Source organism: Stegostoma tigrinum, chromosome 1, assembly GCF_030684315.1.
Source record: "Stegostoma tigrinum isolate sSteTig4 chromosome 1, sSteTig4.hap1, whole genome shotgun sequence".
Taxonomy (NCBI): domain Eukaryota; kingdom Metazoa; phylum Chordata; class Chondrichthyes; order Orectolobiformes; family Stegostomatidae; genus Stegostoma; species Stegostoma tigrinum.
In genome coordinates, this window is record NC_081354.1 from 132,133,718 (window position 1) to 132,158,204 (window position 24,487).

The following is a 24,487-nucleotide window of genomic DNA, read 5'->3' on the forward strand; positions in this document are numbered from 1 at the left end:
AAAACTGACCCTTGCCAAACTCCATTAATCGCCGGCTGCCATTCTGAGAAGGACCATTTTATCCCCACGCTCTACTTTCTGGCAGAGAGCCAATGTCCTATCCATGCTAGTACATTGCCTCTAACATCATGGGCGCTAATCTTACTGAGCAGCCTCCTGTGCAAAACCTTGTCAAAGGCCTTCTACAAGTCCAAGTAATTAACATTCACTGGTTTTCCTTTGTCTAACGTGCTCATTACCCACTCAAACAATCCTAACAGATTTGTCAGGCATGACCTGCCCTTGATGAAATCATGCTGACTTTGCCTTGTTTGACCATGCACTTCCAAGTATTCAGAAATCTCATGCTTCACAATGGACTCCAAAGTCTTTTCAACGACCGAAGGTCAGAATAATCGACCTGTAATTTCTGTCTTTTGCCTTACCCCCTTCTTAAACAGGGGGGGTTACATTATCAATTTTCCAGTCCTCTGGGGCCTTCCCTGACTCCAACACTTCCTGAAAGATCACCACCAACGCCTCTTACTATCTCTTCAGCTATCTCCAATAGAAATCTGGGGTGTAGTCCATCTGGTCCTGGTTATTTATCCACTTTTGGGCCATTCATTTTTTCTGGCACACCTTCGCCTTGGTGATAGTAACCATACTCGCCTCTACCCCCACCGACTCTCTTCAATTTTTGGCATGTTACACATGTCTTCCGCTGTGAAGACTGACACAAAGTACTTGGTCAGTTGCACTGCCATTTCTTGTTCCCCATTATTGCTTCTCCAGCATCATTTTCCAGCAGCCCAATGTCTCCTTTTGCCTCTGTTTTACCCTTTATATACCTAAAGAAACTCTTGTAATCTTCTTTTATCTTACTGGCTAGCTTACCCTCATATTGAATCTTCTCCTTCCTTGTTTCTTCTTTAGTTTCCTCTGTTGGTTTTTGTAGACTTCCCAATCCCTTTGATTTCCTCCTGCCCTTCACTGCATTATATGCTTTCTGTTGCTTTTATGCTGTCCCTGACTTCCCTTGTCAGCCAACGTTGCATCATCCTCTCTTTAGAATGCTTCTTTTCCCTAGGGATGAATTTTTGCAGTATCTCTCAAATTACTCCCAGAAACCCCTGCCATTGCTGTTCCACTGTCTTTCCTGCTACGCTCCTCTCCTTGTCAATTCTGGTCAGCTCCACCTCATGCCTCTGTAGTTGTCTTTATTCAACTGTCATACCATTACATCTGATTCCAGATACTCCCTCTCAAATTGCAGAGTAAATTCTATCATATTATGGTCACTGCCTCCTAAGGGTTCCTTCACCCTGAGCTCCCTTACTAAGTCTGCCTCATCACACATCACTAATCCAGAACTGCCTGTTCCCTAGTGGGGTCCAGCATAAGCTGCTCCAAAAACCCATGTCATAATTCCACAAATACCTTTTCTTGTGATCCGCTACCAACCTGGATAGTTAGATTCTCTCTTGTTGGTATGATATTGGTATATTACCAGGTAGTTGTGTGGCATGAACGTTACTTGCCACTTGTTAGCCCAAGCCTGGAAATTGTCCAGGTCTTGGTACATTTGGGCATGAACTATTTCAGCATCTGAAGAGTCAAAAATAGTGCTGAACACTGCACAGTCTTCAGATGGAAGGAAAGTAAACTAGCTGAAGATAGTTGGGCTTCGAATACTAACCTGAGGAACTTCTGCAGAGATGACCTGGGGCTGAAATTACTCGTCTCCAGCTACTGCAATCATTCTTCTTTGTGCCAGGTACGATTCCAACCAGAGAGGCTTCCCCCTGATTTTCATTCACTTTAGTTTTGCTCGAACTCCTAGATGCCATACTTGGTCAAGCCAGTCATTCTCATCTCACTTTTGGAATTCAGCTCTTTTGTCCATGTTGAAACAAGGCTATAATGAAGTCAAGAGCTCAGCGGCCCTGGTGGAACCGAATGTCCGTATGATTGAGCAGGTTATTGCTGAAGTGCAACTTGATTATCACAGCTGGTGATACTTCCATCCCTTTACTGATTATCAAGAGTGGACTAATGAAGTCGTAATTGGCTGGGTTGAATTTGACTTGCTTTTCTTGTACAGGGAATACCTGAGCAATTTTCTATATGATCATGTTGGTACCCATGATGTAGACATACTGGAACAGTTTGGCTCGTGGCGTGGCAAGTTCTGGAGCAACGTCTTCAGTACCACTGCCAGAAAATTTTCATGGCTCATAGGTTGTGCAGTTCCAGTTCCACCAACTGTTTCTTAATATCACAAACAGTGAACTAAATTGGTTGAAGACTATCATCTGTGATACAGTGGGCCTCAGAAGAAGGTTGAGGCTGACCATCCGCTTGGTGCTTCCGGCTGAAGATTTCTGCAAATGCTTCAGCTTTATCTTTTGTGTTGATATGCTGGGCAACACATTGAGGATGGGTATATTTGTGGAGTCTCCTCTTCTAATGAACAGTTTAATTGCCCACCACTATTCAAGACCAGACGTGGCAAGACTGCAAATCCTAAGGATAGTGCGGATGTTTCTCCAGTGGGGGAACACTAAAATATAAGGTAATCAATAATGAATCTAAGGAGGAAATTTATTTATTCCGACAGTAGCTTGAATACGGAACTTGCTCCAAATGGATACTATGTATTGATATGAATAGAATCGATGTTTTTATTGGGAAGCTAATTATTTTAAAAATGTAGAAGGAAAGAATGATTGGAAGGATATGCTGACAGAATTAGTGGGGTTGAATGAAGTTTTAAAATCCAAATGGCCAGTTTCAGTAACAAAAACAGAAAGGGTTGGGGATGCTCAGTAGATCCAGCAGCATCTGTGGTGGGAAAGCAGATTTAACACTTCAAGTCCAGCGAAAATGGGTCACTGGATTTGAAATATGTTGCCAGACCTGTTGAGCTTCTCCAGCAACTTCTGTTTTTGTTTCAGATCTTCAGCATCTGCAATTCTTTGTTTTGGGTAGTTCTGCGATTCTTATGGGTAGTTTCTATGGTGTAAAATCTATGTTCCTTCAGCTGGAAAGCCATGAAACTCTTAGAAAACAGTATTTACATAGCTGAACTTCCAATAGATTTGTAAATGAAATTCAGCCAAACTTCTGAACATGGGGATTATTTTCACCAAGTAAATCAAGATATTGAATTGTAAAAAGAAAACAACTTACATAATCATCAATGGCATCTTTCACTGCCGTTATCATCAACACCAGCATTAAGGGTACAACTGTGGTATACCAAGACAGAGATGAAACTTGTGGAATAAGCTGCAAAAAGTAAATGCAATACATTTAATACATCCAAAGTAAATAATAAAAATATCTTGTTAGTAACTGTTGAAAGGAGAATTACTTTTGCTGCTGTGGAAGTACCAAAGTGTCACAAATGATAGTCAGTAGCTGAAGTTGTTTGAATTTTTTAAAAAATTACATTACCGTCATATTACACAGAAATTCTAGGTAAATAATCTATTCAACATCAGATTTGACTGCATTATGATTAATTTGGACACTGGTAAAATCGTACAGCATGATCCCTTCATGATAATTCATTAAACATATGTTACAGTAAGAGTTTTAATTCTAACTGAAAAAGTGAGTGGTGCTAAGAGACAAATAAAACACAGCATGGATTAGGAAGCATCTGTGAAATGTGAAGTCAAGTGGTCAATACATGTATCGACCACACCAAGCACCAACATCCACATTGAGGTGGATAGATAACATGTGCTCAAACCTCATGGTCAGTGATAAGTGAAAGCTGCACTTGGATGACAGGGATAATGGGAACTGCAGATGCTGGAGAATCCAAGACAACAAAATGTGAGGCTGGATGAACACAGCAGGCCAAGCAGCATCTCAGGAGCACAAAAGCTGACGTTTCAGGCCTAGATCCTTCATCAGAGAGGGGGATGGGGTGAGGGTTCTGGAATAAATAGGGAGAGAGGGGGAGGCGGACCGAAGATGGAGAGAAAAGAAGATAGGTGGAGATTACAAGAGAGTTGCAATGGGAGAGAGATTCCCTGAGGTTGGTCCGGACAAGAGAGTTGCAATGGGAGAGAGATTACAAGAGAGTTGCAATGGGAGAGAGATTACAAGAGAGTTGCAATGGGAGAGAGATTACAAGAGAGTTGCAATGGGAGAGAGATTACAAGAGAGTTGCAATGGGAGAGAGATTACAAGAGAGTTGCAATGGGAGAGAGATTACAAGAGAGTTGCAATGGGAGAGAGATTACAAGAGAGTTGCAATGGGAGAGAGATTACAAGAGAGTTGCAATGGGAGAGAGATTACAAGAGAGTTGCAATGGAGTTTCTCTCCATCTTCGGTTATCTCCACCTATCTTCTTTTCTCTCCATCTTCGGTCCGCCTCCCCCTCTCTCCCTATTTATTCCAGAACCCTCACCCCATCCCCCTCTCTGATGAAGGGTCTAGGCCCGAAACCTCAGCTTTTGTGCTCCTGAGATGCTGCTTGGCCTGCTGTGTTCATCCAGCCTCACATTTTGTTGTCTTGGATTCTCCAGCATCTGCAGTTCCCATTATCTCTGATACTATTTTAACCTCACTGCGAAGCCTCTTCCAGGGATGCCTAACCTGAAGAAGTTACCCTCCTCCCTCCGGACCAACCTCAGGGAATCTCTCTCCCATTGCGACTCTCTTGTAATCTCCACCTATCTTCTTTTCTCTCCATCTTCGGTCCGCCTCCCCCTCTCTCCCTATTTATCCCAGAACCTTCACCCCATCCCCCTCTCTGAAGAAGGGTCTAGGTCCGAAACGTCAGCTTTTGTGCTCCTGAGATGCTGCTTGGCCTGCTGTGTTCATCTAGCTTCACATTTTGTTGTCTTGGATGACAGAACAGCGTTTTCAAAATACTAAAAAACACAAACTACAAAAGCATAAAATATTTTGAGCTCTTTGCTACCACGTTTGCCCAACAGGTACAGCACCAAGTAAGAGATGAGCGCTCCATCTACAATGGAAAGATGAGAGCACACAATACTATCACAAGACAGTGGGGCACTTTATTCCAACAGAACCTGTACTAGAACAGATATTTGCTCAATAGTTGCTGTACAAACAAAACAGATGTCACAACTTGGTGCACAATGCACACATGCAACATTAGAAGTAATCAAGGCACGGACAGTTACAGGTTCTAAAGAGGGAAGGCACAGTAATGTTCATCTTCATGTAAATGGTGAGCCTTGACTATCATCAGCAAAACTACAAATGTTTCCGCTGCAGCATCAAAACACATGACCTTCCGATGGGAGTTTCCAAAGGCAGGTCACTCTTTTGCCGAAACTTTGGACAAGTCCATCCATGCCATTAATAGCGAAATTTCTACAGCATTTGACTGCATGATCTCCTCCACTTAGAACATGAGAGGTGACCCTCTTGGAGACACAGGAGGAGTAGCCCCAAGTGAATTCAAGGAGTGTACAGAGACTTCCATAACATAGCACCATTCATGAGATCAATGGAACAATAAGTAGGCAAGATGGATCTCTTGGAGATAAATTAATCTCGTCAACTGAGAAAACATATAGGATCTGAAATGCCATTGGATTACCAGGTTGAAGCCAAAGGGAGCCCCTCATAAGGCACTTCAATAGTTGAAGGCAGATCTACAAAGCCCTCAACAATGACAACAATGCTGTTTGTGGTTTTAGTGACTAAGGTAGCACCTGCACTGAAACAAATGGCCCCGAATGTGCCAAACCCCAGTAGGCTCAAGTACCAAAGAGTTGTGGCTATTTGATATTCCACATCAAAAAAAGCAACAGTTTTCCCCACAGTCAATTCAAGCTGCAGTTGAGGCACCTTGCAGAAACGAAAGTAGGTGACTGTGTCAATACATAATTGGAATATTAAGAATAGTTCGGGGCCCCTTATCTAAAGAAAGATATAGTTACATTGGAGGCAATCTACAGAAGGTTCACTAGACTGATACCAGGTATGGAAGGATTTTCCCATGAGGAGAGGTTGAGTAGGTTGGGCCTGTACTTATTAGAATTTAGAAGAATGACATGTGGTCCTATTGAAACATACAAGATTCTTCAAGGACTTGACGGGTTCAATGCATGGTTTCTTCTGCGTATGAACCTAGGACCAGAAGTCATCACCTCCGAATAAGCGGTTGCACATTTAAGGCAGAAATGAACAGAAAACGTGACTGGCAAAAAATGAATACCAAACCAAAATCACAAACACAGATGTAGTTGGATTCTTACCTGTAAAACAAGTAAAAACAAAAAATAAGCATTGGCAATTCGTTGGAACTGCTCAAACAAGTTGATTGGCAAGAATGAGAAAATGTTATATTTGGACGTTTTAATTCGATTGTTCTGAAAAGAAAAACAAGTTTTGTTAAGTGTGTGAAAGTAAACAATGCAAATACAAACATTTCAAATTATTGTATCTCACAACAAGTTAAATGCTCCTGTGGAGGCTGCATACAATGTCATTTAACAACTACAGAAAAGTGGAGATTACTTTGTTTATTTATTCTTATGCACAGTAATAAAATATAAGGGAGGACCTTCAAACAAACAAATAAATGCCTTATTTTTGTTATAAATTATTGTCAGAAATCTGACAACAGTTTTTGCCTATCCTATTATAGAGTTGATCAATTATTATTTCTTATCTATATAATGCTGGTAACAATAAGATTTAGCTTTGTTGTCTCTGTATAAATAAATGAACAAATATGGGCTGAGTGTTCCCAGCCTAGTCAAGACAGATTTGAAGCCTGTATTGGGCTAGCAAAGCAGCAGAAAGCTCAATTTGTAGAGGTGGATGAACACAGCAGGCCAAGCAGCATCAGAGGAGCAGTAAGGCTGACGTTTTGGGCCTAGACCCTTCTTCAGAAATGGGGGAGGGGTTGGGGGTTCTGAAATAAAGAGAGAGAGAGATGGGGAGGCGGATAGAAGATAGATAGAGGAGAAGATAGGTGGAAAGGAGACAGACCAGTCGAAGAGATGGGGACGGAGCCAGTAAAGGTGTGTAGGTCAGGAGGTAGGGAGGAAATAGGTCAGTCTAGAGAGGAAGGACAGGTCAAGGGGGCAGGATGAGGTTAGTAGGTAGGAGATTGGGGTAAGAGGAAAGACTAGGGAGTTAAGGGAGGGTTAGGGAAGCGGGAGCTGGTAACCTAGTTCATCACCACCTCACTAACCTGTCCTTCCTCCCACCTATCCCCTCCTCCCACCTCAAGCCCCACCCCCATCTCCTACCTAGTATCCCCATCCCGCCCCCTTGACCTGTCCGTCCTCCCTGGACTGACCTACCCCTCCCTACCTCCTCACCTACACTCACCTTTACTGACTCCATCCCCACCTCTTTGACCGGTCTGTCTCCTCTCCACCTATCTTCTCCTCTATCCATATTCTATCCGCCTCCCCGTGTCTCCATATTTATTTCAGAACCCCCCTCCTCTCCCCCATTTCTGAAGAAGAGTCTAGGCCCAAAATGTTCGCCTTCCTGCTCCTCTGATGCTGCCTGGCCTGCTGTGTTCATCCAGCTCTACACCTTGTTATCTCAGATTCTCCAGCATCTGCAGTTCCTACTATCTTTGAATTCAGCATTTGTTGGGATCCATTTAGCATTGAGGAGGTAGTCACTTCCCTGGAGATCAGGTCACAGGTTGTGAGACATGACCTCATTGAAATATATAAAATTGATAAGGGACTGATAAATTATTTACGGGAGGATGATTTCCTGGCTGTGGTATTTCAGGTGTATAGTGTGGAATCAATACTTTAAAACTGAATTGATGAATTTCGTTCACTCAAAGAATTGTGTTCATTTGAAGTTCTACACCCTAGAGATTTGTGGATGCTCAGTCACGGAGTATATTCAAGCTTCAGACTGATAGATTTCTGGTTATTAAGGCAATCATGGAATATTATATTTTACCTATTATTTTACTGCCAGTGCATGAGGTGTTATACCTTGCATTTTCTCAGTTTAATGCCAACCTTTTCAATACAACAACTCATATCGAGAATGTACTTGAAAAATTCGAAGGTTTAGGTCTACTCACCACATAATGGAATTTCATATTGTGATTTCTGTCATTTGCCTTTAAAGATCTCTCTTCCTCTATGAAACAAAAGCAAATAGCACTGTTAAATCTATACATGTACTTGAAGAGAACTAATTTGCAAGATTATAGGGAAAAGGTTGGGACTAAATTGAGCATCTCTTCAGACAGGATTGATCTTTCCCAGTGCGATAAACTTGTGATTCTATGTAGTCATATAAATAATTGGAGATAAATGCTCAGTTAGGCAGCAAAGAAGGCAAATTTATTGTTGGCCTTCATAGCAAGAGGATACGACTACTGGAATAAGGATGTCTTGCTGCAACATGACATTGGTGAAACCATACCTGAAATATTGTGCGCTGTTTTGGTATCTATCCCTTTAAGGGGTAGGTGACACAATTAATGAATAGTGGATGCTATTTGGACAAAGTGAACTCTCTACTGCGCAGATATCACAATTTTCTGTAGCAATTTTCCTAGAATGCGATGTTCTTGCCAATTTTCTACAGCACCAGGTCACACAAGAACACAACCATCACGTTATTGGAGAACTATCCGTAATCTAGAGACCCGGGCAATGTTCTGTGGATGTGGGTTTGAATCCTGCCATGGTGAAATTTGAATTTAATAATAATCTGAAATAGAAGTTTGGTAACGACCATGAAACCACTGCCAATTGTCAGGAAAAAAAAAATCTGGTTCACTAATGTTCTTTAGGGAAGGAAATCTGTCATTCTTACCTGGTTTAGCCTGCATATGACTCCAGACATATAACAATGTGGTTGACTCTTAACTGCCCTCTGGGGAGTCAGGGGTGAACAATAATATTGGTCCAACTAGTGAAATCTACATCTCATGAATGAATAAAAAACATTCTGAGGAAGGATGTTCTTGTACAATGAAGACTTCCCAAATTGCTTCCTGGGATGGCACGACTGGCCATAACAGGAGAAGCATTTTTTTTGTTCATTCACAGGATGTGGATGTCAAAGGCCAGGACAGCTTCTGTTACCAGTGTCACCCACATTGCTATGGGTCTAGAGTCACATGTGGGTCAGACCAAATAAGAACAAGTTTCCTTTCCCTAATGGGCATCAGTGAATCACATGAGTTTTTCCAACAATCCCGATATCTCTTGAATTCAAATTCTACCAGGTACCTTGGCAGTATTCAAACCCAGGTTCCCATAACATGACCAGGCTCTCTGGATTAATAATCTAGCAATAATTCCACTAGACCATCACCTCCACTCAATTAGATTTAGTTGGTTGGGACTGTATTCCCTGGAGTTTTGAAGAATGAGGGGCTCTCTCACAGAAACCTATAAAATTTTAACAGGACTAGACAAAGTAGATACAGGATAATAAAATGTGAGGCTGGATGAACACAGCAGGCCAAGCAGCATCTCAGGAGCACAAAAGCTGACGTTTCGGGCCTAGACCCTTCATCAGAGAGGGGGATGGGGGGAGGGAACTGGAATAAATAGGGAGAGAGGGGGAGGCGGACCGAAGATGGAGAGTAAAGAAGATAGGTGGAGAAGGTGTGGGTGGGGAGGTAGGGAGGGGATAGGTCAGTCCAGGGAAGACGGACAGGTCAAGGAGGTGGGATGAGGTTAGTAGGTAGCTGGGGGTGCGGCTTGGGGTGGGAGGAAGGGATGGGTGAGAGGAAGAACCGGTTAGGGAGGCAGAGACAGGTTGGACTGGTTTTGGGATGCAGTGGGTGGGGGGGAAGAGCTGGGCTGGTTGTGTGGTGCAGTGGGGGGAGGGGATGAACTGGGCTGGTTTAGGGATGCAGTGGGGGAAGGGGAGATTTTGAAACTGGTGAAGTCCACATTGATACCATATGGCTGCAGGCCACCTATCTTCTTTACTCTCCATCTTCGGTCCGCCTCCCCCTCTCTCCCTATTTATTCCAGTTCCCTCCCCCCATCCCCCTCTCTGATGAAGGGTCTAGGCCCGAAACGTCAGCTTTTGTGCTCCTGAGATGCTGCTTGGCCTGCTGTGTTCATCCAGCCTCACATTTTATTATCTTGGAATCTCCAGCATCTGCAGTTCCCATTATCTCTGATACTATTTTAACCTCACTGCGAAGCCTCTTCCAGGGATGCCTAACCTGAAGAAGTTACCCTCCTCCCTCCGGACCAACCTCAGGGAATCTCTCTCCCATTGCAACTCTCTTGTAATCTCTTCGGCCTTGAAACTGCTCGACCATGTCCTGAAGCAAACCAGGTACCACAGCCACATCACCTTTCTCAGCACCTGCCTACGGAACCAGATCATCCCCAAGGGACTACAGTCCACATTTCAGCCTTCCCAATTTGGTCCCAACCGTGACCACCTCTACACCCAGAATATTCAGGCCCTTCAGAAGCGTTTCTCCCTGCGAGTCCTGAAACAGACACTCGCAGCCATGCGCCGGCACCTCCACACACTGCAATCCAGCCTGCCCCAGCTCAGAGCCTCCCTCTCCCAGACCTGCAAAGGACCCCTGCTGTTTTTTATCCTCCGCAGGATCCACAGACTGAACACCCAGTTCCACTCAGCTTTACTGGACACCAAAAATCGTAAGTACAACCAACTCACGGGCCCCTGCCACCCACAAGAGGATTCCTGCGCCTCCCAAATCCCGACTCTGTCCCTGCCCCTCCCCCACCATGCACCCGCCGCCATTGACCATGAGGACACGGCCGGAGACCCCACCGATGACGTCACATCGGCCTCCGCCGGCCACAGAACTTCCGGAACCGCTGCTGCGGTCACCACCTCCACGTCCTGGTACTACAGCCCACACACCACCCTCACCTCAGCTGCTGCCGCCCACCCCGATCCTCCCACCGCCGACGGAACCCCGCCCACGGTCGACGCCGACGGAACCCCGCCCACGGTCGACGCCGACGGAACCCCGCCCACGGCCGACGGAACCCCGCCCACGGCCGACGACATCATCGCTCCGCCCACAACCTCCACAGCCTGCAACCCCAGAGGAGACAGCCACACTGAGCCCTGCCGAATCTTCACCATCCCCCCAGACCTCCCACTGACTGAGGACGAACGGTCAGTCCTGAGCAAGGGGCTCACCTTTGTCCCCCTACAACCACACATCAACGAATACCAGTCACGGTCGGACACAGAGCAGTTTTTCCGCCGTCTTCGCCTGCATGCCTACTTCTTCAACCGGGAACCCAACCCTCCTTCCACTGACCCCTTCACCCGCTTCCAACACAAGTCCTCCTCCTGGACACCACCCCCAGGCCTCCTACCCTCCCTCGACCTCTTCATCTCCAACTGCCGTCGAGACATTAACCGCCTCAACCTCTCCACCCCTCTCACCCACTCCAACCTCTCCCCCGCAGAACGGGCAGCCCTCCGCTCCCTCCGCTCCAACCCCAACCTCACCATCAAACCCGCAGACAAGGGTGGCGCAGTGGTAGTATGGCGTACTGACCTCTACATCGCCGAGGCCAGACGCCAACTCTCCGACACCACCTCCTACCGCCTCCTCGATCATGACCCCACACCCGAGCACCAAACCATCATCTCCAACACCATTCATGACCTCATCACCTCAGGGGACCTCCCACCCACAGCCTCCAACCTCATTGTTCCCCAACCCCGCACGGCCCGTTTCTATCTCCTTCCCAAAATCCACAAACCTGCCTGCCCTGGTCGACCCATCGTCTCAGCCTGCTCCTGCCCCACCGAACTCATCTCCACCTATCTGGACTCCATTTTCTCCCCTTTGGTCCAGGAACTCCCCACCTATGTCCGTGACACCACCCACGCCCTCCACCTCCTCCAGGACTTCCAATTCCCTGGCCCCCAACACCTCATATTCACCATGGACGTCCAGTCCCTGTACACCTGCATTCCGCATGGAGATGGCCTCAAGGCCCTCCGCTTCTTCCTGTCCCGCAGGCCCGACCAGGCCCCCTCCACCGACACTCTCATCCGCCTAGCGGAACTCGTCCTCACACTCAACAACTTCTCTTTTGACTTCTCCCACTTCCTACAGACTAAGGGGGTGGCCATGGGCACCCGCATGGGCCCCAGCTATGCCTGCCTCTTTGTAGGTTACGTGGAACAGTCCATCTTCCGCACCTACACAGGCCCCAAACCCCACCTCTTCCTCCGGTACATTGATGACTGTATCGGCGCCGCCTCTTGCTCCCCAGAGGAGCTCGAACAGTTCATCCACTTCACCAACACCTTCCACCCCAACCTTCAGTTCACCTGGGCCATCTCCAGCACATCCCTCACCTTCCTGGACCTCTCAGTCTCCATCTCAGGCAACCAGCTTGTAACTGATGTCCATTTCAAGCCCACCGACTCCCACAGCTACCTAGAATACACCTCCTCCCACCCACCCTCCTGCAAAAATTCCATCCCCTATTCCCAATTCCTCCGCCTCCGCCGCATCTGCTCCCACGATAAGACATTCCACTCCCGCACATCCCAGATGTCCAAGTTCTTTAAGGACCGCAACTTCCCCCCCACGGTGATTGAGAACGCCCTTGACCGCGTCTCCCGCATTTCCCGCGACACATCCCTCACACCCCGCCCCCGCCACAACCGCCCCAAGAGGATCCCCCTCGTTCTCACACACCACCCTACCAACCTCCGGATACAACGCATTATCCTCCGACACTTCCGCCATTTACAATCCGACCCCACCACCCAAGACATTTTTCCATCCCCACCCCTGTCTGCTTTCCGGAGAGACCACTCTCTCCGTGACTCCCTTGTTCGCTCCACACTGCCCTCCAACCCCACCACACCCGGCACCTTCCCCTGCAACCGCAGGAAATGCTACACTTGTCCCCACACCTCCTCCCTCACCCCCATCCCAAGCCCCAAGATGACATTCCACATTAAGCAGAGGTTCATCTGCACATCTGCCAATGTGGTATACTGCATCCACTGTACCCGGTGCGGCTTCCTCTACATTGGGGAAACCAAGCGGAGGCTTGGGGACCGCTTTGCAGAACACCTCCGCTCAGTTCGCAACAAACAACTGCACCTCCCAGTCGCAAACCATTTCCACTCCCCCTCCCATTCTCTTGATGACATGTCCATCATGGGCCTCCTGCACTGCCACAATGATGCCACCCGAAGGTTGCAGGAACAGCAACTCATATTCCGCCTGGGAACCCTGCAGCCATATGGTATCAATGTGGACTTCACCAGTTTCAAAATCTCCCCTTCCCCCACTGCATCCCTAAACCAGCCCAGTTCATCCCCTCCCCCCACTGCACCACACAACCAGCCCAGCTCTTCCCCCCCACCCACTGCATCCCAAAACCAGTCCAACCTGTCTCTGCCTCCCTAACCGGTTCTTCCTCTCACCCATCCCTTCCTCCCACCCCAAGCCACACCCCCAGCTACCTACTAACCTCATCCCACCTCCTTGACCTGTCCGTCTTCCCTGGACTGACCTATCCCCTCCCTACCTCCCCACCCACACCTTCTCCACCTATCTTCTTTACTCTCCATCTTCGGTCCGCCTCCCCCTCTCTCCCTATTTATTCCAGTTCCCTCCCCCCATCCCCCTCTCTGATGAAGGGTCTAGGCCCGAAACGTCAGCTTTTGTGCTCCTGAGATGCTGCTTGGCCTGCTGTGTTCATCCAGCCTCACATTTTATTATCTTGGAATCTCCAGCATCTGCAGTTCCCATTATCTCTAAAGTAGATACAGGAAGCAGGTTCCTGATGGTGGGAAACCCAAAACCAGGGGTCATTGATTAAGGATAAGAAATAAACCTTTCAGGACTGAGACAAGGAGTAATGTTTTCACCCAGAGGATGGTGAGCCTGTGGAATTCATTACCGCAGAAAGTGGATGAGGCCAGAACATGATGTGCTTTCAAGAAGGAAACAGTTCTTGCGAATAAGTGATCAATAGATCTGGGGAGATGGCAGGATTAGGATATTGAGCTTGATGATTAGTCACAACCATATCAAATGGTGGAGGAGGCTCAAGGGATCAAACGGACTACTCCTGCTTCTATTTTCTACGTTTCTATGTGTTTCACAATGTTTGTAATTACTCATCTTGGTTCTGAGGAGGCAGGATAAATTTTAATGCAAGTCTAATGTTGTTAAAAGCTGCAACAACATAAAACAATTCTGTACTTTAACCCCCTGATGTGAAACCTATTATCTGAAGATGCAAGATAACAAAGTGTGGAGCTGGATGAACACAGCAGGCCAAGCAGCATCTTAGGAGCACAAAAGTTGACATTTCGGGCCTAGATCATTTTCTGATGAAGGGTCTAGGCCCGAAACGTCAGCTTTTGTGCTCCTAAGATGCTGCTTGGCCTGCAGTGTTCATCCAGCACCACACTTTGTTATCTCGGATTCTCCAGCATCTGCAGTTCCATTATCTCTCATCTGAAGATGCGGCTGTATTTAATGAAAGTGACAAGCGCCTCAATGGCTGGCTGGGCAGCCAACAAGAGCCCACATTACCTCTTTTACAAAAGGCTGACAAGCAGTTAACTAGGCAGTAGCAGACCTTTCTTGGTACCATCTGGCAAAATCTGCCAATGCAGCCAGTACAACGACCAGCTGAGCCCCGGTATTGTCAGTGGATCCCAGGCCTCAAGTCAATGAAATTGGAAGGGGTGTTTCTATCAATGGACCTCACTTTCCTGACACCAAATCCCTGAATTCAAAGACCAATGGCTTTGAAAGAAGGCCCCTCCTGCACCGCACCACTGAACCCACCACAACCATGGGACCCTGCAAGCAGCCCAGCTGCGACTTGTTTGTTGAGTTGTCATATGGTCTTCATCAGTGCAAGTGGAAAGGCAGCAGAGTATCCACACAACACTCTCCGGTCTGATTAAATGTCCTCTACCACCAAACTCTTTATGAGGGATGACACAAATTGCATCCCCTCCAAGTAAACTATATTATTTCCATTCTGCTTTCAAGGCAACTTTGCATCTTCATACACCTCCTTCTAATAGGTCCTTAACGGAAAAAAAGCATTGAATACTATAAATTTAAAAAGTTTCTGTAAAATGTCAGAAACAACAGAACTTGTTCTGCTTCCATGCAAAAGGGAAGATTAATGAATATTTCAGGTTCAGTGCTGGTGAAAGGTCTTCACTCAAAATGATACTGCACATTTTCTCTATAGGTGATGACTGACCTTTGGGCTGAATTTTTTAGTTACATTGAGGGCAGTAAAAGAAGATAATGGTTCTAGAAATACCAGCATTAGCTGGCATGCATGTTTCATGACACCATTTCCAGCACTACTCATGTTAATCAACCCTGCAATCCTTGAATTAAGGTTAATTAAAGTGTTTAAGGGGGTCATTAAGAGTTCATTACAGGATTTGTGGATATTTTCATGTAAGAACACAGATTTTACATATTGCTTACTGCAAACAGGTGAAAGAAGGCATACATAGGCTGACTGTCACTCAACTCCAGGAAATTACCTTTGACCTAGAAAAGGGTAAAGAGAGTAGATGGGGACTTGGCCATTGAAAAGCAGGTGCCAGTTAAACATTACGTGGGTCAGAACAGCAAACGGTAAGTGCTCAGGCACTGTAGGAAGTTTTCATGCCCCTGGACTGTGATAATCCTGTTCAAGGCCAATGTTATGAATGGAGAAGTGATTAGCATATGAGGTTAAGAAAGGCTGAAGTTGGCAATGATTGCATGATCATCAGATTTCAGGTCAGTAGTAATCTCAAATGAGACATTCCACAGGAAGAACTGAACACAGTACATCAGGAGGTCAGGGTAGGAGTAGAGGAGTAGGAAGGATTGGAAGGTTATATGTTCAGCATAGGATCTTCTACTAAAGACAAAGCTTCTGGGAGATTATCCAGTTCCTGTGCTGCAAGAGAATGTGACTTTCCAGGACAACAGAAATACTCTCATTGCCAAGGACCTCATAAATTGAATCAGCACTGAATGCAATGGTTTTACATCAAAACCTCCCCCTTTATCTTGATTATTTTTGCTGCTGCTTTGATTTTCTTATTTCTTTCTTTATTCTTTCATCTTGCATTCAGACGGTTGCTTTGAAACCATACATCCAACTTGTACACAACTTTTATTTAGTTTACCCATTACCATAACATCATTTGTTAATTAATCTCTTCACCCATGAGATTATCCTTCGTTCTCTTTCTCCCCCATTTGCCAATTCACTTCCTCACACCCTATAATATGCCTGCCTTTCCTCGGTTCTGATGAAGTCTCTAACCTGCTTTTTGAAGCACATTACATTGTGGAAGGTGACTCTGAACTTCTTGAATATTGTTAGAGCTGCATTCGTCCAAGCAAGTGAAGAGTATGCCATCACACACGTATCTTGCAGTTAGAGTTTAGTTTTGGGGTGGCTGTCAGAGGGGAGCTATTTGCTCAGAATTCCTAGACTTTCACTTGGTCTTGCCATCATGGGAGCTCAGTAAATGTCTGGTAAATACTAACCTCAAGATATTGATGGTGGGAGTTTCAACGATGGCAATGTCACTAAGAGTCAAAGCAGAGATGGCGAGATTTTCATCTTGGAAATAGTACATGTCTGCTGTGTATCCTGTATTATTATCACTTGCAATTTACCAGTTCATCTTCAATGTTCTCTCTGACTGGCCTTTTTACTGAGCTGGGCTTCTGTCCCCAGCGACTTAATTTCTCAGAAAGGACTGCTGCTGCTTGCCTGCATTTTCCCAAGATCCATTGAATCCTTACTGATTAAAAATCTATCTCAGCCTTCAATATTCTACTGAACCATCTTCAACAGCTCTCTGCAGTAAAGAATTCCACACAGTTGCTATTCTCTTAGAGAAGAAGTTCTTCCTCATCTAGATCTGGTCAATATCCAGGCTTGGGCTGACAAGTGGCAAGTAATATTCACGCAACACAAATGCCAGGCAATGACCATCTCCAAATAACAGACGATCTGACCACCGCCCCTTGACATTCAATGGTGTTACCATCACTGACTCTCCCACTATCAACAATCTGATGAGAAACTCACTGGACTTGCAACACAGGCACAGTGGTTATGAAAGCAGGTTGGAAGCTGGAAAACTATGGCGAATAACTTAGCTACTAACTCCCCAAAGCCTGTCGACCATCTACAAGGCAGGAGACTGATGGAATACTCCCCATTGCCTGGATGAGTGCAGTTTCAACAACACTCAAGAAGCTTGACACCATCCCAGAAAAAGTGGCCCACTTGATTGGCACGACATCCACAGGCATCCACTCCCTCCACAATCGACACTCAGTAGCAGCAGTGTACAATATCACAAGATGTACTGCAGAAATTCACCAAAGAATTTTAGTCTGCATCTTCTAAACCCATGATCAAAAGGACATGGTCAGCAGAGGGATTTGGGAGCGGGGGGTTCCATGGGAACAATATCACCTGCAAGTTTTGCTCCAAGCTATTCACCATCCTCACTTGGAAATATTTTGCTGTCCCTTCACTACCTCTGGGTCAAATTCCTGGAATTCCTTCCCTCAGGGTACTGTGGGGCAACCTACAACATATGGACTGCAGTGGTTCGAAAAGCAACGCACCATCACATTCACAAAGGCAACTAGGGTGGGCAATAAATGCTGGCCAGCAGGAAATGCCCAGGTCCCATGAATAAATAAAGCAGAAATGACAGTTATAGAGTCATAAAGTTGTATACCACAGTTCTACAGTTGAAACAGACTCTTCAGTCCAACTCGTCCAAGCCAAATAGATATCCTAAATTAATTTAGTCCCATTTGCCAGCATTTGGCCCATATTCTCCTACAACATTTTAATTCATATAGCCATCCACATATATCTTTCAAATGTTGTCACTGTCATTGTACAAGCCTCCACTACTTCCTCTGGCTGCTCATTCCATACACGTACTCCCCTCTGTGTGAAAAGTTTGCCCCTTAGGTCCCTTTTAAATCTTGCTCCATTCACCCTAATTCTTTGCCCTCTAGTTTGGGACTGCTCTAGCCTGGGAGGAAGACCTTGGTTATTCACTTAATCCATGCATCCCATGATTTTATAAATCTCTACAAGGTCACCCCTCAACCTCTGATGTTCCAGGGAATATTGCCCTAGCCTATTCAGCCTTTTCCTATACTTCAAAGCCTCCAATCCCAGCAACATCCTTGTAAATGTTTACTGCACCCTTTCAAGTTACATGACATATTTCCTGTAGCAGTGAAACCTGAATTGAATGCAGTATTCTAAATAATTGGTCTAACCAATATCCTGGACAGCCACAACACGATATCCCAACTCCCACGTTCACTGCTCTGACCAATAAAGGCAAGCATCCCAAACACCTTGTTCCCTAACCTGTTTACCTGTGACTCCACATTCAAGGAACTATGAACCTGCGCCCCCAAGATGTCTTATTTCGGCTACACTCACCAGGATTCTACACTAAATTTATAAGTCCAGCCCTAATCTGCCACACTAAAATGCAACACCTCACATTTACCTAAATTAAACTCTATTTGCCATTCCTCAGACTATCAGCCCACCTGATCAAGGTCCCACTGTACGGTGAGATAACCTTCTTCACTGTTCACTACATCACCAATTTTGGTGTCATCTGCAAACTTACTAACCATACTTCTTATATTCACATCTGAAGCATTTATATAAATAACTAAAAGCAGTGCAGCCCACCCAGCACCGATCCTTGGTGCACACCGCGTGTCATAGACTTCCAGTCCGAAAAGCAACCCTTCACCACCATAGATAAGGGTCTAGGCCCAAAACGTCAGCTTTCATGCTCCTAAGATGCTGCTTGGCCTGTTGTGTTCATCCAGCTCCGCACCTTGTTATCCCCTACACCACCATCTTCTGTCTCCTACCTTCAAGCGAATTTTGTATACAAATAGCTAGCTCTCCCTGGATTCCATGCAATCTAAGCTTGCTCACCAATTTACCATGCAGAACCACGTCGAACGTTGGCAGATATTTAAGAAACTATTTAATTTCCCAAATGGGACTAGATTAATTTAAGATGTCTGGTCAGTGTGGATGAGTTGGACTAGAGGGTCTATTTCCGTGCTGTACAGCTCTATGACTCTACAGTTCACAGCAAAGGTATTTTCCAATGAGGAAAAAGGTTTCTAGGAAGGAGATAAGCCAGCAATTGTTTCCCAGTGAAGTTAAGGATATTATCAGATTGAAAGAAAAAAAAACATACAAAGCAGCAAAGCTGAGTTAAAAAGCAAAAGAAATGCGGATGCTGTAAATCAAGAATAAAAACAGAAATTGCTGGAAAAGCTCAGCTGGTCTGGCAACATCTGTGAAGAAAAAAAAATCAGAGTTAATGTTTTGGGTCTGGTGAGTCTTCCTCAGAATGGGCACTGAACTAGAAACGTTAACTCTGATTCTTTTTTTCCTTCACAGATGCTGCCAGACCTGCTGAGCTTTTCTAGCAACTTCTGTTTTTGTGGCAAAGCTTAGTTGAAAGTCACAGGATTAAGAAAGTTTTAAAAGCCAACAAAAGACCACCAAAAAAAGGGAGAATGTAAACCTTGAGGGCAACAGCAAATGCTTCTTTAAAAATATAAAAAGAAGGAAGCTAAGGTGAACATAGGCCTCTTAGAGAAGGAAGCTGAGAAAATAATAATGGGCAACTAGGAAATAGCAGAGGAGCTAAATAACTACAGGTAGTTCTGCTACAACACGTGTTTCATTAATGCAAATTGGTTGTAATGAGATTGATGAATAGTGGATGCTGTTTGGATAATGCAAACTTTCTGCTGTACGGGACAGCAATTTTTTTTAGTGATTTCCCCAAAAGACAATTTTCTGTGATGATTTTTTAGAGTACTAGAAAGAACACAAGAACACAACTGTCACGTTATAAGAGAATTACATGTGCTTTGCATTGGTTTTCACAGAAGAAAAAATTAATAACGTTCAAAAATTACTTAATAATAAAGGGGCAAGAGGAGGAGAGAAAATAAAGATGACAATAATCACTAGTCAAAAAGGTATAGGAGACAGAAGGTGACAAGTGGTGTTCCGCAAGCGTCAGTGGTGGGACCACAACTTTTCACTTTGTATATTAATGATCTGGATGAAGGAACTGCGGGCATTCTGGCTTAGTTTGCAGACGATGCAAAGATAGATAGAGGGACTGGTAGAATTGAGGAGGTGGCGAGGCTGGAGAAGGATTTGGACAGGTTAGGAGAGTAGACGAAGAAGAAGCAGATGGAGCACAACATAGGAAAGTGTGAGGTCATGCACTTTGGTAAGAATAAAAGAATGGACTATTTTCTAAATGGGGAGAAAATTCAGAAGTCTGAAGTGCAAATAGACTTGGAAGTTCTAGTCCAGGATTCTCTCAAGGTAAACTTGCAGGGTGAGTCAGTAGTCAGGAAGGTAATTGCAATGTTGGCATTTATTTTGCGAGGACTTAGATATAGAAGCAGGGGTGTACTACTGCAGCTTTATAAGGCTCTGGTTAGGCCACATTTGGAGTCTTATGTGCAGGTTTGAGCCCCATATTTCAGGTAGGATATACTGACCCTGGAGTTGGTTCACAAGAATGGTCCCAGGAATGGGAAGCTTAACATATGAGGAAAATTTGAGGACTCTAGGAATATATCCATTGGAGTCGAGATGGATGAGGGGGAATCTAATTGAAACTTACAGAATACTGAACGGCCTGGACAGAGTGAATATTGGGAAGATGCTTCTGTTGGTCGGAGAGACTCGGACCCGAGTGCACAGCCATAGAGTAAAGGGAAGACCTTCTAGAACGGAGATAAAGAGAAACCTGTTTAGCCAGCAAGTGGTGAATCCATGGAATTCACTGCCACAGGAGGCCTGTGGGGGCCAGATCATTGAGTGTATTTAAGACAGAGATAGATAGATTTTTGTTTATCATGGGGATCAAGGGTTATGGGAAGAAAGCAGGAGAATGGGGTTGAGGAACTTATCAGCCATGATTGAATGGCGGAGCAGACTCAATAAACCGAATGGCCTAATTTCTGCTCCTATGTCTTATAGGAATTGTAGTGAGGCTAAAGACTGCTAATTTTGCTGGATATGATGTATTCTGCGGTATTAAAGGAAGTAGCTGCAATGATACTGGCTGCACTGGTAGTAATTTCCCAGAAATCCTTAGATTCTGGTGAAGTCCCACATCATTGGATAACTGCAAATTTATTTAAGAAGGGAAGACGACAAAAAAGGTTATTATTAGCCAGACTGCTTCATGTCTATCACTGAGAAAATTATGGATATAATAGCAAAGCATTTAGAAAAGCATAATATGATCAAGCAGAGGCAGCACGTCTTCATGTAGGGGAAATAATTCCTGACAAACTTACTAGAATTCTTTGACGAGGATAGATAAAGGGGATCCAGTGAATGTAATATATTCAGATTTTCACAAGGCATTTAGCAAGGTACCACGCATTATGAGTTCTTGGTGCTGGAAGATCATTTATCAGCATGGATTCACTAATTACAGAAGTGTGTGTGTTTGGATAAGGAGGTTATTTTTAGGATGTAATTAGCTGTGTGTCACAGAGATCAGCATTGGGGCCATAATTATTTATAATAATATTAATTACTTGGATAAAGCAAGTATACTTTGCAGATGGCCCAAAATAGGTGAGAAGGCAAGTGATAGGGCTTAAGCAAAGAGTCTACAGAAGGATACAAACCGGTCATAAGAGTGGGCAAAATCTTGGCAGATGGAATATAATGTAGGAAAATGTAAGGTTATGTACTTTGGTAGAAAGAATAAGGGAGATCAATATTATCTGAATGGAAAAAGAACCGCAGAATTCTATAGAACTGAAGGTTTTGAGAGTTTTTAAATCTCAGAATAAAGGTTGCCCATTTAAGACTGAGATGAAAAGGAATTTCTTCTATCAGAGGAGAGTGAATCTGCGAAATTCTTTATCACAAAGGATTGCCGACGCTGGGTCATTAAGTAAGTTGAGGGCTAAGATAGATTTTTAGTCAGTAAGGGAATGAAGAGTTATGGAAAAATTACAGGAAAGTGGAGTTGAGAATTATCAGATCAGCTGAAATCTGATTAAATGGCAGAGTAAAGCTTAATGGACCAAAGAGACGACTTCTGCTTTGGGAAAAAAAACTGTCATCCTTACCTGACCTGGCCTACATGTGACTCTAGATCTACAGCAATGTGGTTGACTCTGAAATGCCCTCTGGGTAATTAGGAATGGGCAATAAATGCTGCCTATCCAGCGACACCCTCAATCTGTTCATAAATAAAGGATTCAGGGGGATTTAAATAGGCAGAATAAGAAACTTTACAGCAGATGGAATATAGTGTGAAGAAATATGAAATATCATTCTTGTTGGAGAAATAGGACTGCAGAGTATTTCTTGAATTGAGAGACTGAAAATATTGATTTCTGCTGGAACCAACGTGTTTTTGTTCATAAATCACTGAAAGTTAGCAGAGGGGTGCAGCAAGCAATTTATAAGACAAAAGGTATATTAACCTTCATCACAAGAGGATTTCAGTACAGGAGTGAAGTGGTCTTGTTTAAATTCAATAGAGTGTTCAGATTGCACCTGGAGTGTTCTGTGCCATTCTGGGTCCTCACCAAAAGAAAATATACTTGTCATAGAGGAGGCGCAGCATAGGTTCACCAGATCGATTCCTGGGATGGTGGGACTGTCTTATGAGGCAAGATTGAGTAAATTGGGCCTGGAGTTTAGAAGAATAAGCAGTGATCTCACTGAAACTTAAAAATGTCCTTAGAGGGATAGACAGAGTAGATACAGAAAGGATACTTCCTCGAAAGCTAGGACCAAGGGACAGACTCAGAATAAAAGCCAAACCATTAAGAACTAAGATTAAGAAAATCCTCTTCACTCAGACGGTACTGAAAGTTTGCAATTCTCTACCTGCAGATGTACAACCATTAACTAATTAACTAAATTCAAGACAAAGACTAATAGACTTCTAATTGCATATGACATCAAGGGATATGGGAATAGCTGTGAATATGGTACTGATGAAGATAATCAGGAATGATCTAGAACGATGGAGCAGGCACAAGGGACTAAATGACCTATTTGTATTCCTGCATTCATATCTTCCTAACTTGCCTTCTAGCAACATATGCAACCACTTATCTCTTCCTCCTAACCTTAGTAGCCATGCCTTCAAACACTTAAGACTTGAGTTTTAGAATTCTAACCCACATGATCTATGGATTCTCTGAAATCACCACCTTTAGTAGGCTGAACATTTTCTCCCATTTTTGTATTTGTTTATGTACTTAGTTTTACAAATCATTTTGATGTAAAGGTTATTCAACACTGTCACAAACACATTAATATAGAGACAGAAAGAAACAATGGTACCATTGCAGCAAGGCCTGAACTGTAAACAAATGCAAAAGCTATACAACTATCTTAGGGCTTACCTTGAGGTTTCGATCGAGTGCAATCTATACCAAATAGTGGCATCCCAAATATTCTTGTTTAAAATCAGTATACATCAATGAAATTTCTGTTTAGAAAACAAAAGTAATTAATAGAACCTATGCCATTCAGTTTAGAGTGTCATTATTAATCCCTCCCTTTTTTATTTTCTATTTAATTCTACTATCCAGAAGAACAAGATCGGTGCATGGGAACACTACTATCTGCAACTACCCATCGAAGTTACACACAAATATATTTCTATTTATTTTTGTCACTGCATCAAAATCTTGGAACAATCTCAAAAGATCAGTCATAACACAACTCTTACTTTATTCTTGTGAACATTTCAGACAACGATTCTAATATAGTATAGGCAAATACCGAACTTTCAGTTTATTACTACTTCTATTAGCTGAACACGTATTACGGTTTGTCGAACTAAATGGAAAATAAAAGGGAGGGATTAAAAGCACTGTGGGTGTACGTATTGAATATGGACTTTAACAGTTCAAAGGAGGCATTACTACCTTCTCACAAGCAAATAATAGGTAGCAAATGTTGTTTTGCCAGCCACACATTCCATAATGAATACGTAAAAATTAAAACCAAAGTAAACCATCAATTTTCATATTATCTGAGATCAACCCTCATACCTTCAAGTTTGCATTGTTTATATATACCAAAAACAGCAACAGCCCCACCGTGATCCTCGCAGAACCCCACTGAACACAGATTTCCAGTCACAAAAATGCCTCTCAATCATCACCTTCTGCTTCCTGCCACTTAGCCAAATCTGATCCAATTAGCAAAATTTCTTTGGATCCCTTCGGCTTGTACCTTCACAATCAGTTTTCCATGCAGACCTTATCAAAAGCATTGCTGAAGTCCAAGTAGACTACATCATATGACTACCCTCATTTAAACATATGGTCACCTCTTCAAAAAATTCAGTCAAGTTGGTCAGACATGACCACCCTTTAACAAAACCATACTGAATGTTCTTGATTAATCCCTGCCTCTCCAAGTGTAAATTAATTAC

At 44.1% G+C, this 24,487-nt stretch overlaps 1 protein-coding gene across 3 annotated transcripts in view; it reads right to left on the minus strand.

Annotated features, from left to right (window-relative positions):
* The window catches only part of LOC125453069 (phospholipid-transporting ATPase ID), a 281,340-nt gene that overhangs the window by 207,375 nt on the left and 49,478 nt on the right, over window positions 1-24,487 (minus strand). For 2 of the 3 annotated variants that reach the window (XM_059648621.1, XM_059648622.1), the window contains exons 2-5: window positions 23,448-23,533; window positions 8,046-8,104; window positions 6,235-6,348; window positions 3,172-3,270 (exon numbers count right to left, since the gene is read on the minus strand). In XM_059648621.1, coding sequence (XP_059504604.1) covers window positions 3,172-3,270; window positions 6,235-6,348; window positions 8,046-8,104; window positions 23,448-23,490 — 315 coding nt within the window. In that variant the 5' untranslated portion in view covers window positions 23,491-23,533. The remainder of the gene's footprint in view (window positions 1-3,171; window positions 3,271-6,234; window positions 6,349-8,045; window positions 8,105-23,447; window positions 23,534-24,487) is intronic. The other variant, XM_059648627.1, reaches the window with a different exon arrangement.